This window comes from Eublepharis macularius, chromosome 12, assembly GCF_028583425.1.
Source record: "Eublepharis macularius isolate TG4126 chromosome 12, MPM_Emac_v1.0, whole genome shotgun sequence".
In the NCBI taxonomy this organism is placed as follows: domain Eukaryota; kingdom Metazoa; phylum Chordata; class Lepidosauria; order Squamata; family Eublepharidae; genus Eublepharis; species Eublepharis macularius.
Genome location: NC_072801.1, coordinates 19,081,795 through 19,099,655, shown reverse-complemented (window position 1 = coordinate 19,099,655; position 17,861 = coordinate 19,081,795). Strand labels below are relative to the sequence as shown.

The window sequence follows — 17,861 nt, the reverse complement described above, 5'->3', positions numbered from 1 at the left end:
AATGGAGAGTATGATATCATGCCTCTCTCTGCTCAGCACTCACACTGTCGTGGTCATTGGTATTTGTTCTTTACAAAATGATTTGGGCCTCAGCTGTGTTAGGCTTGAAAGTTTGCTAAGCGTCACAACTGTGATAACGATACCTGAACGTTATCATTAGGGAGAAATGAAACTGGCAATTTTATCCATTCAGAAATAAGCATGACACTCAAGTCTTAAAAACGGTAAAGCTACGGTTAGGTTGTTGGGGTGCCTTAGCTAGTCTACAAACAGGAATCTGTATTAGCCTGCTGGCTTTATATGGAATAATCTAAAGAATTTGGTTGTGATCCTGGCCCATAAGCCCATTGAGATCTCGTTCATGTAAGTGTGGGGATGAGCTGCACCCCCGGGGCTCTGCTGTGCTAAAATGAATGGGACTTGCATGGAAACTGAGTCTGGGAGACTGAACCACTTAATGTCTCAGTTCAGAGTGTAAGACACTCACCAATCTCACGCCCAGCATTTAAAGTCTTTGGGAATACTTGCTCCACAGCACTGGCTTTGTTTGCTGGAAAATTCATGGGATGTATCTGCTCTCCACGGTCCCAACAAACTGGGAATTTAGTCTACGATACTCCAACCATCCCCTCATATGGTGGACAGGGCTTCTGCCGCGGCTTCTCTGTGTGATGCTGTGCCCAGTTTGCGGGTCGTGGTCTCCTCCTCCAAGGATGTGTCTTGCGTTTACAATGCCAAACTGGGAGCATCAGCAACTGCCATGATAATTTGTGTGGTTGTTCAAGCAGAGGAATGATAAACCCTGGGCCATGTGGATCAACAAAGGGCACATTCGTCGCTCGAGTGCCACATGTGCAAAATGGCCATCACAGTTCAACACACCGAACTTTCACATCACCTCACTTCAGCTCAAGCACAACATTTTTTTTTTAACAGGGAAGCACATTCAGGTGTAACTTGCCAAGCAAAGGAAGCATGCACGACTATATGGAATCAATCCCCCAGGGACAACCCTCAGGTGTGATGACGAGAAATTCATGAACGGATCCCCCAATATTTTTTTTAAGCTGTGCAGCTGGGGTTGCAGTGCGGTTTCATGCGAGTCCCTATCCCCGCCCACGCCATTTCTATAATCTGCTATTTCCCCCATGGGGGGAAAAGATCATACCCAATACCCTGTTTTCCCTCATGGTACAAATAACGAGCCTAGGGTGGGGGGAATCAAACTGTGAACGCAGCATGTGGGGAAAGCGCTAATTCCCCTTTCCCTTGTTCTGCAGCCCCCAAAACATTGGGTCTTGTGGGAGGGGGCATTCACAAAGCTCCCATCATCACATGCTATTTGGTCCTAAACTTGACTCAGATGACAGGATGTTAGATGAAAAGAGATTTGTCCCTGTCCCAAGCAACCTACAATAATGCAATTATGCTGCTAGGAAAGCAGGGGCTGCTACAGTGGATTGGATGATTTCTCACGGAAGGGGTCTTCTCCCTCCCTCGTTTTGTTTGGAGCAACTGGTGTTCCAAGTAATTGTTTTGTACTTAAAAACTCTTGCAAGAGTGGAAATCACGAAGTCAGAAAGAAAAGGGAAGGTGGGGGGAGGAGGAATATATATATATATATATATATATATATATATATATATATATATATATATATATATATATATATATATATATATATATATATATATTTTAAAAGGCCTTTTCTGAATAAAGGCAGCTTTAGTTAGTAAGAGAAGATAATCTCCAAGCTGCACAAGCAGCACCTACTAATTAGTCATTGACTAAAACACAAATAAATAGCTAAAATCTTCCTCCCAAGCAGCCTCCCTCGCATCAGCTAACCATTGGATGCTCTGCCTCCACGCCAGCACAGCTGACACTGAAGTTTCAGAAGTCCAAAGCAAACTGTAGTAGCTTTAAACCAAATACAAGAAGTGAGAAAAATAGCAGGCTATTGGGATCTCATACATTCAACCACGTTGCAGCCATCTTTTAAAAGGGAATTCAGCTTTTTCTTGCTACTCGCTTTCGGTAGAAGGATTTAATTGCCCTTCCAAGGCATTGGCTTAACTCTAATTAATAGTCACGGAAGTGATATATGGGCCACAAAATGGGGACGGTTTTATTAGATTATATTAATTACCTGCTTTATAAATAAAGCCTGCAAAAAATGCTTTGCGGTTTTCAACGACATCACGACTCAGGATTCGAACAGAAAAGGAGGGAGGGAAAAACTGCACGACTTATGCAAAAAAGCCTCAACTGGGAAGGAAAACTAGTTTTACAATGTTGTTTGAATATGAATAAAATGTACGCGCTTCAGTCTCAGATTTTAACAGTTTGCCATGTCCTAAAAGTAATACAGGCATTGAAGCCTGCTGGAAAAGTAAAAAGATCCAGTGCAGAAATGCACGGATCTCTCACTTCTTATCACAGTGGCTTTTAATGCTGAGCGTTAACCTGTTCCAACCTTCCATCTTTTCAAGGGCATCCTAAGGTTAAACTAGAGGCAAACATGGATCTTGGGACCAGGTCTCTACTGGATTGCATGATAAAGGGGAATGGGATGTAGGAGGGAAACTGAAATTGCCCCCTACCCCCCCCTGCTATTTTAGCAACCATTTTGCCATTAGGTCTGAAACGCCTTTCCTTTTGCAAAAATGGCTCAGACTGAATTTAGAACTCAGAAGGTACATCTGTGCAGAGAAGATTAAATGTAGATTTTAACTAGGCTTGCCTTCCTGGTCCCATCTTGGCCTCTTGAAGCCTGCAATGAAATATCAGGGCAGTTTTGGAATTCCTAGCAGCCTCATGAAAACTCCGTTTCCTTGGAGAAAGCATGACTGGTTGAAAACCAGCTGAAATTTTCTGAAGTGCAAATGTACCCCGAGTCACAAGAGCACAAAGTTAAATTCCCTTTTAAGTCAACAAAAGGCATTACACCAGGTGCTACCTCAACCGTCCATCAGGTTTAACGGGGCCCAGCTCAGACTTCGGGTCTGGACTGAGTGAACTCCATGAAGTTTGGCTACAAGCCTGCATGACTGGGCAGGAAGTGGGCCCTGTGCTACAGATATCCACAGCTGACCACACACTGCCGACCAAGCTATCCACCCAGTTCTCCAACTTGGCGCCTGTGAGGGCAGCATTCTTCTTTGCCTGCTCCATGTGTGCAGCATTGAGGGGAATGCTCAGAACGGGGTTCAGGCCTTGGAAGCTCTGCTCCATGTAGGCGTTATTGGGGGGTCCACTATGTAACTTCAAGGCTTCATCTGGAGGAGAAAAACAAAAGGAAACAAAGACGTAAATTAATAACATTTATTTTCCAAATCACATTTCAAAGCAGCTGTGTGGGACCGTTAGGAAAAAGAAATGGGAACATTACAGTAGGGCAACACCTTTCCAGGGGTGGACTGGCCATTATAGCCACTGGGGAATTTCCCAGTGGGCTGATGGCCTGCCCCTTCCACTTGGGCCAGTCCAGTCCAGAGTAGAAGAGCCACAAGGAGCCCAGGGAAGCCTGTGCCCATCTCAATGAAGATGGCACCTAGCTGGCATGCCTGGCCGAAGGAAGGCTGCAAGTGGTCCAAACAAGTCACAACTGGACGGGGGAAGGTTGCTCCTGGCCTGGACAAGCTGTGCCCTGCCTGGGGAAGGACTCCCAAGCCAGGCAAGATCGGCTTATCCTGCAGATGGCTGGACCCCTGCCCAGCTGTGCTGCGTGAGGGACACTTGTATGTATATTAAATGTATAATGCGGATTTAGCGATGCACAAATACCACGGCAAATGTGTATGTTTTATGAGGCGCACTGGGTGCACGGAACTGGAAAATAGCACAAAAATAAAGAACCGTGGGCTTGGTTCACACAGGGGAGAAACAAAACTGAACTGGGAATATTTGGAGTCAGAGCAGCAGGGTGAGAAATTTAAGTAATTCCTTATGCTGTACCCTATGGAGCTGTCTCACACCAACGGATACTGCGCTAAGTGCTGAAGGATACAAGCAATACGTATCTTTTGGCATGGCGCCTATTCCTATAGCCTGGAGTGCTCATCTTTGCAATCCAATTGCCTTTGGAACTCCTGGCAGAGGGTTTTTTTTTTTGCTTCTCCCATGAGCACAGCTAATTGAGCAAGTTTCAATTTGAATATCTCTATTTCAATTTACATGTAAATAGCATGCCTCACTGTTTTGTTCTGTATGTAATAAATAAATAAATAAATAGCATAAAAATGGCATATAATGAAAGCCTCCTTGGGCCCTTTCGGAGGAGAAAGTAGAGATAAAACTGTTTTAATCAAGTAAGTTTAACATATAACATATCACTGGTGTAATAAAAGGAAGAAAAGCATCATTATTGGTAACAACAAAAACAAGGAGAACCAAAACAGATGAGAAATTTTCCTTGGCTTATGTTATGAAACAAGGCCACCGGCCCGACTGACCAAAATGTGATTGACTAAACAGTCTGTACCCGGTGGTTGTTTTGTATGCACTGCCAAATATTTGCAATGCATTCCCACCATCTGAACCGCAAGGCATGTGTGCCATAGACTCTGCTTGGCTTCATGACACGGAGACTGGAAACAGGGGAGGGGCAACCCATCACAGAAACGACATGTCAACAAGGCATTACTTTTCAACAGAACTTCACACCAAATTCAGCTGCCAGGATCTGGTGATCTCAACCAACGGCTCTTGCATTGTTCAGTGATATCCTATACAGGGGAGCTAAAGCTCCATCTTGCCAAAATCTTATTAAACTGTGCCCACAAAGGGAGATCTGCAGCAGCAGCACTGATTTAAAAGTGTGCAGTCAGCCTTAGCCGATGTCCATGGCAGCTGACAATAGTTTGTATGCATGGGAGGAGAAAGCAGAGAGACAGAACTTTTTTCTCCCTCTCCGATAATACAAGAACTCCAGGGGCATCTAGTGAAGTTGACGGGCAGGAGATTCAGGACAGAGAAAAGGAAATATGTCTTTACTCAACAAGTAATTAAATGGTGGCTTTCACTGTCAGTAGAAGCAGTGATGGCCACGGGCATGGATGGCTTTAAAGGGGTGTTAGATAAATTCAGGGAGGCTGAGTAAAGGGATCCTTCATCTTCAAAGGAAGCCATCCTCTGTATTCCAGAGCTGGGAAGTAACACCACTGCTGTGGCCCTAAAAGGTAGTTTCAAGATTCAGTTTGGAGGGCCAATGGATCAACAGTAGAGGAGCACACGTTTTGGTATACAGAAAAGGTTCACTTCATGGCACTTCCAAATTTCTGTTTTCTAACCCACCTGTCTCCAGTCCTGAAACCTGCCTAGTTCCAAAGTAGCAGCTTGAGAGCTGAGCCAGTGTAGTGGCCCAGTGGCTAGAGAGTTGGATGCCGGGGTCTGCGATCGAATCCTACCTCCATCAGAGGCTCCATCCATGCATGGGGTCCTTTCTCTTATCACTCAGCTTTCATCCTGTGCTTAGAAAAGCTGAATTCTGCGACTTACACACACAATCCAAACAATTCCTTTGTCTTAGCCTATTGTGCAATATTAACTATTTTGTATAATTCATCCTAGTTTTGGAAATCATGCTATGCAGGGCACTGAAGACTCATCCCTTCCCACTGGAAATTGGACTGGCTCACTTTTTTGAGTGCTGATGCTTCAAGCAGGCATTGCTCACACACTTTCCTAGCACACTTTTACGTCTATAAAGACTAAAAACTTTTTTTAAAAACACAATGAAGGCTGAGACTCATTCAGGAAGCTGCATTATGCAGATCCCCCATATGCCTACAAAAATGCACCGGAACGATGGCCTTGGGGGCAATGCAGTTTTGATACGCATCTCCGGAGCTCCCCTGGACACCAACGACAGTCCAGCTGAGCAGGGAATAAAAGCCTTTTAAAAATAGTGCAGAAGAAGTGTGCTTGAGGCACATTGTACAGCCTTCCAAAATCTGGAAGGAAAAAAAGGGGTGGGGGTAATGACTTGAGTGGGACATATGAGCCCATGGATGAGATATTGCCTAGCCTCGGACAGGCTCACATCATTCTCACAATCAAGGCTGTGAAACTACTGGCCCACAACAAGAACACATGCAGGTGGCCCATCCTAACAACCTAGCTGGCTCCATGGTGCCCTGTCCCTGGCCACAATCTGAGCCAATAGTTTAGACAAGTATCATCTCATAGGCTCCCTCCACCCTAAAATGGGACAGCGGCCATACAGTCGTGAAGGCAGCAGGCATGAGGGGCAGAAAAGCAATCCTGGAAATGTGAAAAGGCAAATGATAGAGGGGGCTTCGAGCTGCTTGTCGGAGACGCAGCCCTTTGGAAACATTCGCCTTGGGTTCTGGGCCTTAAAGTCCCACAAGTGTGAAAGCTGAGGTGTCTGCCTTTCTCCACACTGTCATTTTTTTTCCAGTTCAGCTCTTGCAAACTTGGGACTGAATGTTACAAGGGAACTTATTCAGTGCCGCCAAGATACACACCGTCTCCAGTACAAAATGCCCTCATTCAAGCCCCTCCTGGTCTGGCAAAGCAACATTGTGTTCCAGGGGGTGGTTGGAAAGCCAGGAATTACATACCAGTGTCTACAATTTATGCCACATCACCCGTGCCATCCGCAGCTTGCAATGAGACAGCTCTTTTCATCCCTTCCAAGCGTACCATTTTAGAGTCGGCTATAAATCAGTATGCTGTTGTCTCCCAGCCTGTTCCCCGTCTATTTGGAACTTGGCTTGAAATCCCAGGTTTCATCCTTATAAACAGTCTCAAACGCAAGAGCCCAAACCCTAATTACTCCAAAATTCCTCATAATAAAACATGGTAATTTTGACACACCTCGCTTATCAAGGCTATGATTTATTAATTCAGTAAACGGGCTTGCCAAAGCAGTCAAATTCCAAGTCTAATGACTTGAAGGGGGGGGTCAGCCCCCTTGCTATCGGGATGGCCCAGGGAGGAGCAGCCAAGGATTTGAGCTGGAAGCTAGCATGGTGAGGGGGTGGCTTCTGTCAAAGCACAGAACCCAAATGTGAGACTGCACAGATATCACCAAGGGGGAAGGGAAAAGTCAGCCTGAAGAAAAAGAATCTACAGTTGTCTTAAAGCACTGGTATATTTTATAGCTTATGCTTTGGGTGGTGCATTATCTGATCGGAATACTTGAAGTGGCTGAAAGAAAGGAATCAAAACACCTTTTCAGACCTACAAGGAAGGGAGTACATAGAATGTGGGAGATACAAGAGTCTCTCTACACGAGATGCCTTGGTGCATGTTTGTCAAGCGTAGGGAGACGCAGTGTTAGCTGGGAAGCATAGTTTTAAAAGACAGAGCAGGCAGATCGCTCCTAAGAGGGTTTGTTAATTTCATCTTCGCCTCCTTGAAGGCTCTGTCAATTTCATCGCTCCAGTCTAAAACTCTGTGGGATCGCAACCAGAGGGCAACGAGGAATGGAAATGCGCTGGAGCTGCCTTCCAGAGCCAGGCTTGGACGTGGAGAGGTTATAATGGGCTGAAGTTTCCCTTCTGGCATTTCACAGCCCCTCCACACAGCTCCAGTGTATAACAAAGCCTTTACCCTGCCGCTAGCTCTGTCTTTTAAAACTACCCTTCCTGGCTACCATTGCATCTCCTGACTTGGGTTCTTCACATGTCAGATGTCTCATGTAGAGAGACTCAAAGACTGCTGCCTAAGTGAGGTTTGAACTCATGGGCCTGTTCTACGCCAAGTCAAGCCATTGGTCCACCTAGTTCAGTATTCTCTGCTCTGACTAGCAGCAGCCATCCAGAGTCTCTGGCAGACAAAAGTTTCCTGGAATCTTCCATCTGAGATCCTGTAACTGGAGAAGCCAAGGACTGAACCTGGGAAATTTTGCATTGAAAAAAGGCCCTGTACATTTCCTCCTCTTAAGAAGCTGTCTTATACAGAGTACAGCCATCTTGCTCCAAGATTGTCTCCTTTGATGGGCAGTGATGCTCCAGGACGTGGGCAGGGAATGGTCTTTCTCGACACCTGCTACTTGAGATGCTTAATCAGGATATAAAATAATAGAATCATAGGACTGGAAGGGACCTCCAGAATTATCTAGTCCAACTCCTTGCACAATGCAGGAAATTCACAACCACTTCCCCCCCCCACGCCCCCAGTGACCCCTGCTCCATGCCCAGAAATGGCAAAACACCATCAGGATCCCTAGTCAAACTGGCCTGGGGAAAAATTCAAGGACTGGATTTTTCACATGCTCTCCCACCGAGACACACAGCTTTTTCCTTTCCATGGGATAATGGATGTTCAAAGTCGTCGAACTTATCCTAACAGTAAGGCACTGTTCGCTGCCGTGCCTGATGTTGGATTGTGACGAACAAAGAGCGTTTACAAGAGAGATCATGGATGAAATTTCCTGGAACATCCCCCATCACGCAATTCACCCTTTTTCATTTTCATCCATTTTGCAACCCTTACCTCCCCGTTCTGCTGCTGCTGGTTTGATACCATCCTGGCTCTTTCCTTGAGCAATTCCAACCCGTCTGTGATCACACATTACCAGGGCTTTTTTTCTGGGAAAAGCGGTGGTGGAACTCAGTGGGTTGCCCTCGGAGAAAATGATCACATGGCTGGTGGCCCCGCCCCCTGATCTCCAGACAGGGCAATCTAAACTCCCCTCTGTCTGGAGATCAGGGGGCGGGGCCACCAGCCATGTGACCATTTTCAAGAGGTTCCGGAACTCCGTTCCACCATGTTCCAGCTGAAAAAAAGCCCTGCACATTACCATATTATGTGAGAGCAAACAAAGCTTCTTGAAAATGCGTGTGGCCCCTCCAGCAAACCACTGCCCTCAGTTTGAAGAGAAGAATAGTTTCACCTCTTTCCCCAAAAACCACCCAAAGAGGGGGCAACTTTGAGTACTGCTGAACGCCCTCCTTTTTTGGCCCAAGCTGGTTTTTCTTTGACAAAGATGAAGCACACATTATACTGCTCTTTGAATCTTTGGCAGCCCGTGCAGTGTTCACAAAATATAGCAACCCCCCCCACCAATCATTTCCTTCAAATATCTTAATTTTTCTGTCACTGTTCTATAGCATTTATCTGGAACAGAAAGTAAGTTTTAAATAATACATGGGAGGACAAAGGAACAAAAGCGAAAGAAATGAAGAGAATTTTTGACATGGCGCATATATTGGGTCTGAACTGTAAAATCTTGAGGAGGAAAAACTTCAGAGGAAATCGTAAAAGCCAAAGGTTGACACAGCAAATCCGCCTCTAATACCCTAGCCTAGACCCTGTTTAATTCTGTTCCTCCTCATCCAGAAGGCTTGAAGGAAGACTGATGTTAACATGCTAGCACAGATTAGCCTTGTTACCCAGAGATAAGAGCACACAAGTGGACAACTTTGGTTTCCTTCAAGGATTTCTGGGCAGAGTACTTGGTTCTCCTCTCCTGTGAGGCAGGTTTGGCTGAGAGGGAAGGAGGGAGGGAGAGAGAGGGCGGGCTTGACTGGCCAGCGGTTCCCCAAAGAATGTCACGGCTGAGTAGGGATTTGAACCCAGAGTCCTAATCCAATGCTCTAACCACTACACCACACTGGCTTTTTAAAATACGATGTTTAACTTTGCCTGTATTTCCAATACTGTAGTCAGAATTTTTCTCACTTGTTGGCTTTTGGAGCAAAAAAACCACATACCTTGTCTGAGGGGTTGCCTGTTGGAAAACGTCACAGGAGACACTAAGAATTTGGTTTCAGCAACTGGTACCCAATGATGCAAAATTTTAACAGTCCAGACTCCTGCCCGGAGGGGCAAATTCAGAGGTGGCTTGTAGTGAGTAAACTCCGCACTGGATTCTATGAGAATGTCATAGGTAGCGGCAATGACATTTATGGGGTCCACCCAGATGATGGTAACGGTGACGTTTGGACCCTTCCCCCATTTCTGCATGCCAATGGGCTCGTCCATGGGCCCAATAAGTCCACCGAAGTTTCGGAATATTCTCTCTTTGGCATCCCAGTCAGTTCCAGTCTGAAAGGGGGGAAAACATTTAGAACGATGCTTTAGTTAAAGCAGCAATGACTATGTAACACCAAACAAATGTGTAAACTTTTTTGTAATAATTCTTTAAACTTTGATCGTCTGGTTTTATTTACTTCACTTTGTTTTTGTAAATTTGCTTGCCATGTCCCAGAAATGCCCAAAGCGACCCACATTTAAGAACGCAACAAAATCATAATGAAAAAAGCAAGAAAAAAATCAGTACAGGTCAACTAATTCAAACCTCAGAATCTGGCCCCTTCAAAGGCCTTCTGGAACAAATGGGTCTTCATATTTTGCCAGAAGACTTGTAGCAATGACACCAAATGTATTCTCTCGGGCCAGGACTTCCACAACTTACGCCATTCGCATGACCCCCACCAACCAAACTCCAAAAGTGTGGATTCCCACCATGAATCCCCTCTGCTGATGTTCTCAGATATTCCAGACGATCTTCAAAGGCAGGCTCGTATCTAACGTGGAATTCTCAGGATGTAAAACTGGGTTGAAATTGTGAAGTGAATATATTGTGCAGCCTGGTTCTTTGCCAAATACTGTTACGATCCTGCTGTGATCTTTTACGTGCACTGGTTTTATCCAATGACTAGTAACAAAGCCTGTTGTGGGGGGAAAATACAACGGGCTTGAGAAAGAGGAGGGCGGGCAGGCAGGTAGGCATTGCCTCCTCTTCTGTGACTGATTCCGGCTGGGTGAAGGCAGGGGGCAGACATTGCCACCTGCTCCACTCCTGATCCTGCCTGGGTAAAGGTGGGGGGCGGGCATCATCCCCTGCTCAGTGCCTGATCCAAACAACCATACAAGTCCGGGAATACATATAGTTTAGAAGCAATAGATAAGTATCAAAATTTTTATATTTGTGCAAAATACAAAGTGCAAAGTGCAAGTGAATGTTCAATAAATATGAATACAAACAATTAAATAAATCTATTCATCTAAAGTCTGTCCGAGACAGACTTTAGATGAATAGATTTATTTAATTGTTTGTATTCATAACCTTCATATTTATTGAACATTCACTTGCACTTTGCACTTTATATTTTGCACAAATATAAAAATTTTTGATACTTATTTATTGCTTCTAAACTATATGTATTCCCGGACTTGTATGGTTGTTTAGCTTGACTATCCGGGGTTTCCCTTAGTGCCTGATCCAAGCAGGCTGAAGGCAGGGGAGGGCACTGCCACCTGCTCCACGCTTGATCCCAGCTGGGTGAAGGTGGGAGGCAGGCATTGCTGCCTGCTCCGCGCCTGATCCCGGCCTGAGCTTCCCTCCGTGGGGTGCTCTAGGAGGGATGGGCTGCCTCTTCTGGGCTTCCCTCCATGGCAGCGCCCTCTGGAGGTGCACCAGGGAAGGAAGTGAATTGTCTTTAATACGCTTAGCCTTTTATATAGTAGGATACAATTTTATGCTGATTTTATTATTATGTAGATACTTTATAAAGCTGTCTTGATATCTTGGGTGCCAAAAGGAAGGCTAAAGAGAAAAAAACCCAGCACTGCATAAGTAACTTTACACAATTGTTCTCATAAGGAATAACAATGACACCATTCTCCCTGCCGCCTACAGAATTAGTCCAATGTAGCCTAACACAGATTCCCCTAAATTACCTTCAAGCAATTAGCACCAACTGATGCTTGTTTTTAACAAAAGGCAGAAAATGTACACATTTCAGCTTGCAAACATTCATTGGGAAACAGGGGTTTCGCTTGTTTATTTTTTGTCAAGGGAGAAAAGGCAGGATCAGTACCCAGCCATTAAGTAATGCAGTCTACTTATCCAGAATGAGAATTTTAGAATATGTGGTTATTAAACAATGTATTTAAAGTATTATCTTTATTAAAAGACATGCCCTAACTGCTTTTCATATCTTTAATTATATTACAGCAGCTACTGCAGAGAGAGAGATTGTTTCGAAATGTATTGCAGCAGTTAAGGCTGATAGGGCAAAAAAGAAAAGAAAAAGAATTTGTTTACATGCTGCCAAGAAGGCTATATTATGTATACCAAATCATAGTTCTGGATACGGGCAGTCAATGAACTAGGATTCCAGTCTACGAACTAAACTAGAAGACCTGGACTCAGAATGATTGGAAATTCAAGTGTGAAAACATTTGTGAAACCAGAGAAACTGTACACATTCAAAATCTGACTGTATTCCAGGAGGCCTGAACAAAAGCCAAGCATGTCTCAGCCATTAAAAGGGTTTACTGGCTGCCTTGGACCAAGCTCCAGTCCTGCTCAATGGGCAGTCATGGACCTTGAGCTGCTGTTCCCTGTGGCCTCAGAGGAGTTCTTCTGGGCTCAGCTGTGGGATTGTCCCCTCCCCAGCCCCTCCCCTGATCATCGTAGAGCAAGAAACCAGTGAGGAAGAGTGGCTCCCGGATGAGAAACAGGGAGTTGACATGGTTACTGGGGGTGGCTTGGCCCCACCTAGGGTTGCCAGATCCCCTTTCCCCACAGGAGGGAGGGGGCACCTGGAACTCACCTTTTTTCTGTTCTTGTGTGGGCGCTCCCGGTGTGGTGACGTCACTTTTGGGAGTTATGTCATTTTACAGGCTTTAGGAGCACCCCCATGCTTCGCACTGGGCCAATTTGGGCCTCCAATGGGCCCAAATTGGCCCCTCCTGGGAGTGATGTCATCACATTGCACCGGGAGCGTGCTCAAGAGGCCTGTTCCCCTAGCTTTTCCCCCTGCTGGCCAGGTGAGTGGTGGCAGGGGGTGGAGGGTGGGAGTGGGGGATACCCCGCCCCCACTGGGGGACCTGACAGCCTTAGCCTCACCCTCTAGGGTTTCTAACTCCAGCTTGGGAAATACCCAGAGATTTGGTGGTGGTGCCTGGAGACAGCAAAGCTTGGAAAGGAGAGTTAGCTTAATGGAGATGTGATGCTAGAGTCCCACAAAGGTGCCATTTTGTCCAAGGGAACTGAGAGGCTGGCATTCCTACTGCCATCTGACCTCAGGTGAACTGCTGTTGATTGGCTGCTAGTGATGGTAGCTGCCCCACCAGTGGCAACCTTCCCTCTTCCCTCTCCATGGGAGTCAATAGAGTTGCCAGGTCCCTTTAGCCTCCCACCGGGAGGACTGGGACCTGTCACTTACCTTTCTCTGGCAGGGTTTAGATCTTTGCGCATGCATTCTGGCAGCAGCATGATGATGTCACTTCTGGAAGTGATGTCATCATGCCATGCACGTGGCAGCATCATTTTGGTAAGTGAAGTTATCGCGCTGCCTGTGGGAGTGCTCCTGCACTCCGCATGGCTCCGATTCAGCCGGTTTGGGACCCAAACCTGCCCCAAACGGAGCGTGGGGACGCTTTCGAGGCCAGTGCAACAATCACTTACAGAAGTGATGTCGTTGCGCAGGGGTGGGAGGTGCCTGCCTCCTGATGTGCCTGCCAGTGGTGGGCAAGCACCAGGAGTTTGCCCTCTCCCTCCAATCGCTGAGCAATTGGCAGACGAGGGGGCAAATCCCCGGGAGTTTGCCCGCCACTGGCAGGCACCTGGAAACCCTAGTAAAGAGTCCAGTAGCACCTTTAAGACTAACCAACTTTATTGTAACATAAGCTTTCGAGAACCACAGTTAGATGCAGGTCTGCCTTCCCAACACTAGCATTGCAAATCCAGGGAGGGAGATGGCATTATCAGTCGCTGTATTTTCTTCAATGCATCTCAGTTCCAAGTACCAGCGTCACAACAGTGCTGCAAAAGCCCTGCTGATCTGAGCAAGGCCTTTTAAAGGCACCACCACTACAAATGGACAAAATTGCCAGCTGCCAGCTCTGAAGCACCCCTATGTTAGAACAGCCTGCCTGATAAGATCAGAAAGACTCCTAGGCTACTATCATTCCCTAGATATGCTAAATGGAACTTTTTAGGAAGGCATTTTTATAAGGAAAACAGGATTGCACCTACCTGTAACTGTTGTTCATTGAGCATTCTTCTGTGCAGGCACATATGGGAATTGTGCATGTGCAGGCTAGCCTGTGCATACGCATTTCCCATGTGGGACTGTACAGAAGACACGACGCTGAATATCTTTTCCAACTTTGCTCAAAGTTTTTCTTTTTAAAAACAAGTTGTAATATCTGTGGAAATGTTCTAGGTAGTTTTTATTGTACACGTTGTATATTATTGTATTTACAGTTTTTATTGTATCGTTGGTTTTTAAGTTTTGCAATTGGCCTTGTCTTTCTATGAGAAAGTAAGTAAACAAATTGTTTTGTGGCCTTGGTTACAATTTTCTTCTCCATAAACATACACACCAGCATCTACTAACAGAGGTTCCAGTCTCATACAACTGACAGTCGCTCTACATGTTACTTCTTTTATGAATTCTGCACAGAGCCAACCTGTGCTCTGTGTAGACACGTATCACCTCGGGGATTGGGTTTATTTATTTTAAAAAAACAGTACACAAATTGATTCAGAAAGCTACCACAAGAACAGTGTGGAGGGGAGACATTTCCCCATTTCTACCGCTCCATATGGAGGCGTTGTATGTACATGGGGCAGCAGAAAGGGAAAACTCTCCTTCCCCACACTGTTTTTACACGGGGGTAGGGGGGAAGCTTTCCTTTTAGTCCGCAAAAGTTCATCCTAGCATAAAAATGTGTTCGTTTTTAAGGTGCGATAAGACTCCGGTTTGTTTGACCAAAAACACATATGTTAACATTCCCTGACTTCTCACATGATAGCAAATACGTCTGAAGAAAACCATTTTGGTTTTCTGTACTCTCTCGCTTTCCTGTACTGAAAGAATGTTAAAGAAATCTGTAACCAGACAATGATAAATATCTGATTAAATCTGAAGTGCCAGGAAATCCCAAACTCAGGGATATGTGCTATATTCCAATTCTTGCCTGACAGTGTCCATTAAGCAAGCGCTCACTCAAACCCAAGGGCCAAAAACTGTGCAGCGCAAACCTAACCCCCCCTATCATTTGAAGGCTAAAGACAGATCACTTCCCCATAGACATGATAAACTCCTTCCTCTGCAGCTTTCCCCAACTCTCCCCACCCTAACCAGAGCTAGTTATTTCTCGTAAAAATCTCGTTTTACTGTCAAACAATATGGAAGTGCCTCTTTTATTGACTTCGGCAACTGATTTATAACCAGCTGCTAACATTTAATATACTTCACATTTTCTTAGCTGGGCTTTTTTCTCCTCCTTCCCATATTTCAGTCATGTCTGATCTGGATTTAATGGTGTACCACTAAGCTATGGGACAATGGGGATACATAAGAATCTGAAATTAAAAATGACGCACATTAGAGACAGAAAAGATTCTGTGAGCAATGGAATTCTGTACACCTCATACACAAACAACCAGAATTCTTTGTTGATTTTTTTGTTAATGGATCAGTGTATTTTGGCCCACACACAAAAAACCAGAATCAGTATTTATACTTTCAAAAGAGAAAAGTAAACACGACTAGCAAACAATACAAAATGGTAAAAACTTATTGAAAAGGAAGAAACTGTGCTCCCCTTCCCCCTGCAGAGTGAACCTCTGGCCCAAGAGAGGAAAGGCCAGATAAGTTAATCAAGATGACTGTGGATGGAGCACGTATTACTGAATAAATTCTGAATTAGCATCCCCCAGTTTCTATAATCAGCATTGTGCAATTTCAGCTTGTTTGCTCAATAAGATTTCTTTTTTAAAAAAATCAGTAGCACACAGATTCAGAGGAGTTAGCCGTGTTAGTCTGCAGTAGCAAAATAGAAAAGAGTCCAGTAGCACCTTTAAGACTAACCAACTTTACTGTAGCATAAGCTTTCGAGAACCACAGCTCTCTTTGACAGATGCATCACAGAGTTCTCAATTGGTGCAGCAGTCAGAAATGAGTGCTCCCTTCAGGAGGAGGTTGGTGGCATATTTTCTGTTTCCAAAAAGTAGGCAGAGTCACGTAGAGCTTATGCCCAGAAAGACTTCTAATTGGCCACTGGAGATTTGATTTGCTGTCCACACTTTTAAAAATATACTTTATATATTTTATTTTGAATAAATATTTTATGTCATGTATATATTATCTCTGCTCTTATACCCTATTAAGACAATGTTTTATGGTGATTTTGTTGTAGTGATTCTGTACGTACATACTACTGTAGGTTGTTTTAAATTGTGGATATGTGTGTTGTAAGTTCTGAGCTTGAGACCTTTGATCAAATGAGCCAACAAATAAATAAGAAAGGAAGGAAGTTCCATAAAATTTGGCTGCCACCACAGCACAATGATCTGCACTGTGTGATGGAGGGTAAGCAGCAGCAGCTATTGGATGGCTGACTCCACCTCCAGCAGCAGCCATTTTGTGGCAGCCATTTTATGGCACTGCTCGGGTTGCCATCTCTGGGTGGGGAAATCCCTGGAGATTTTGGGGGTGCAGCCTGGGGATAGTGGCATTTGAGGAGGAGAGGAACCTTAGCAGAGTATAATGCCAGTCAGTCCACCCTCCAAAACTATCATTTCTCCAGGGGCACTATTGCTGTTGTCTAGAGATCAATTGTAATTCTGAGATATCTCCAGGCCCCGTTTGGAGGATGCACAAGAAAGAGGGAAAGTTACAGCCAAAATGCTCTGATGAAAAGAAAAACACCGCCGTTAACTAACTGCTTATACTTTTTACTGTCATTTCAAATATTTCAACCTAAGTCATTAGAATTTATAGCCACTTATCAGTCTCATCGGCATATACAAGCCATCCAACGTCACTTTTCCAAATCCACAATCATAAAAGGATCACCCGTATTGTTATACTTTAGTAAATTTAATACTCTTAATTAGAGATGGGCACGAACCATGAACCATGAACTTTCATGAACCTGCCCCTGGTTCACAAACCGGTTCGTTTGGTTTGTGAAAACATCACATCCAGGTCAGAAAATCGTCACTTCTGGGTCAGCAGAAGGTCTGCAGGAAGTCCATCCCCTGTTGCCTAGGAAACTGATTGATCGGCACCAGGCTGTCTGCAGTGACGAACCAAAAAAACGAACCAAACGAATCAGCCTAAAGTTCGTGGCGGTTCATCAGAAATGGGATCTGATGAATTGCTGGTTCGCGAACCACAAACCAGCCTGGTTCGTTACGAATTTTGGTTTGTATTTTACTTCATGCCCATCTCTACTCTCAATCAGTCCAATAATATATATCTTTCTTATAGGAGAAATTCCTAATTCCAGGCAACAACTAAAGTATAACAATACAGGTGATCCTTTTATGATTGGGGATTTGGAAAAGTGACATTGTATAACTTGTATAGGGTGAAGAGACTGATAAGCGGCTATAAATTCTAATGACTTGGGTTGAAATATTTGAACTGACAGTAAAAAGTGTAAGCAGTTAGATAGTTACGGCGGTGTTTTTCTTTTCATCAGAACCCACTTGGAGGATAGTAACCCTAGGCCATGCTTACCACATTGTGTCAGAATTCCAAAGCTGCTTGCACACCCAGAAAGTTTGGGGATCCTCGCTCTAGAATATTCCAAACCAAGTCTCTCCTTTGGTATGACTATACAGAGGAGCAACCAAAGAACATCACTTAGAGGTAAAAGCTCCCTAGCTTTCTCCTCATTTAAACTGGAATTAAAGGATGGAACGGACCCAAGGAAATCTGCTCATCTCTGTTTGTTACAGCCATGCACCTAAATACCATCCCAGGAAGCCCAAACTGCCACTCCCCCCCCCGTTCACAATGCCCTCTCTGCCCCTGCCCCTCCGCTAACGTTTCCTATTCTAAATCTTGCTGGATTCTCATTTTAAATCTGCTTAAGATTAATTATGCCTTGATTACTAGTTTGTGTTCCATTGCTCACCA

The 17,861-nt window shown here is 44.8% G+C and overlaps 1 protein-coding gene across 1 annotated transcript in view; it reads right to left on the bottom strand.

Annotated features, from left to right (window-relative positions):
• Nucleotides 1-1,710: 1,710 nt before the first annotated feature.
• Nucleotides 1,711-17,861, bottom strand: part of XYLT1 (xylosyltransferase 1) — a 224,007-nt gene continuing 207,856 nt past the window's right edge. Inside the window, exons 11-12 of the mRNA XM_054992203.1 lie at nt 9,684-10,017; nt 1,711-3,278 (exon numbers count right to left, since the gene is read on the bottom strand). Coding sequence (XP_054848178.1) covers nt 2,956-3,278; nt 9,684-10,017 — 657 coding nt within the window. The 3' untranslated portion in view covers nt 1,711-2,955. The remainder of the gene's footprint in view (nt 3,279-9,683; nt 10,018-17,861) is intronic.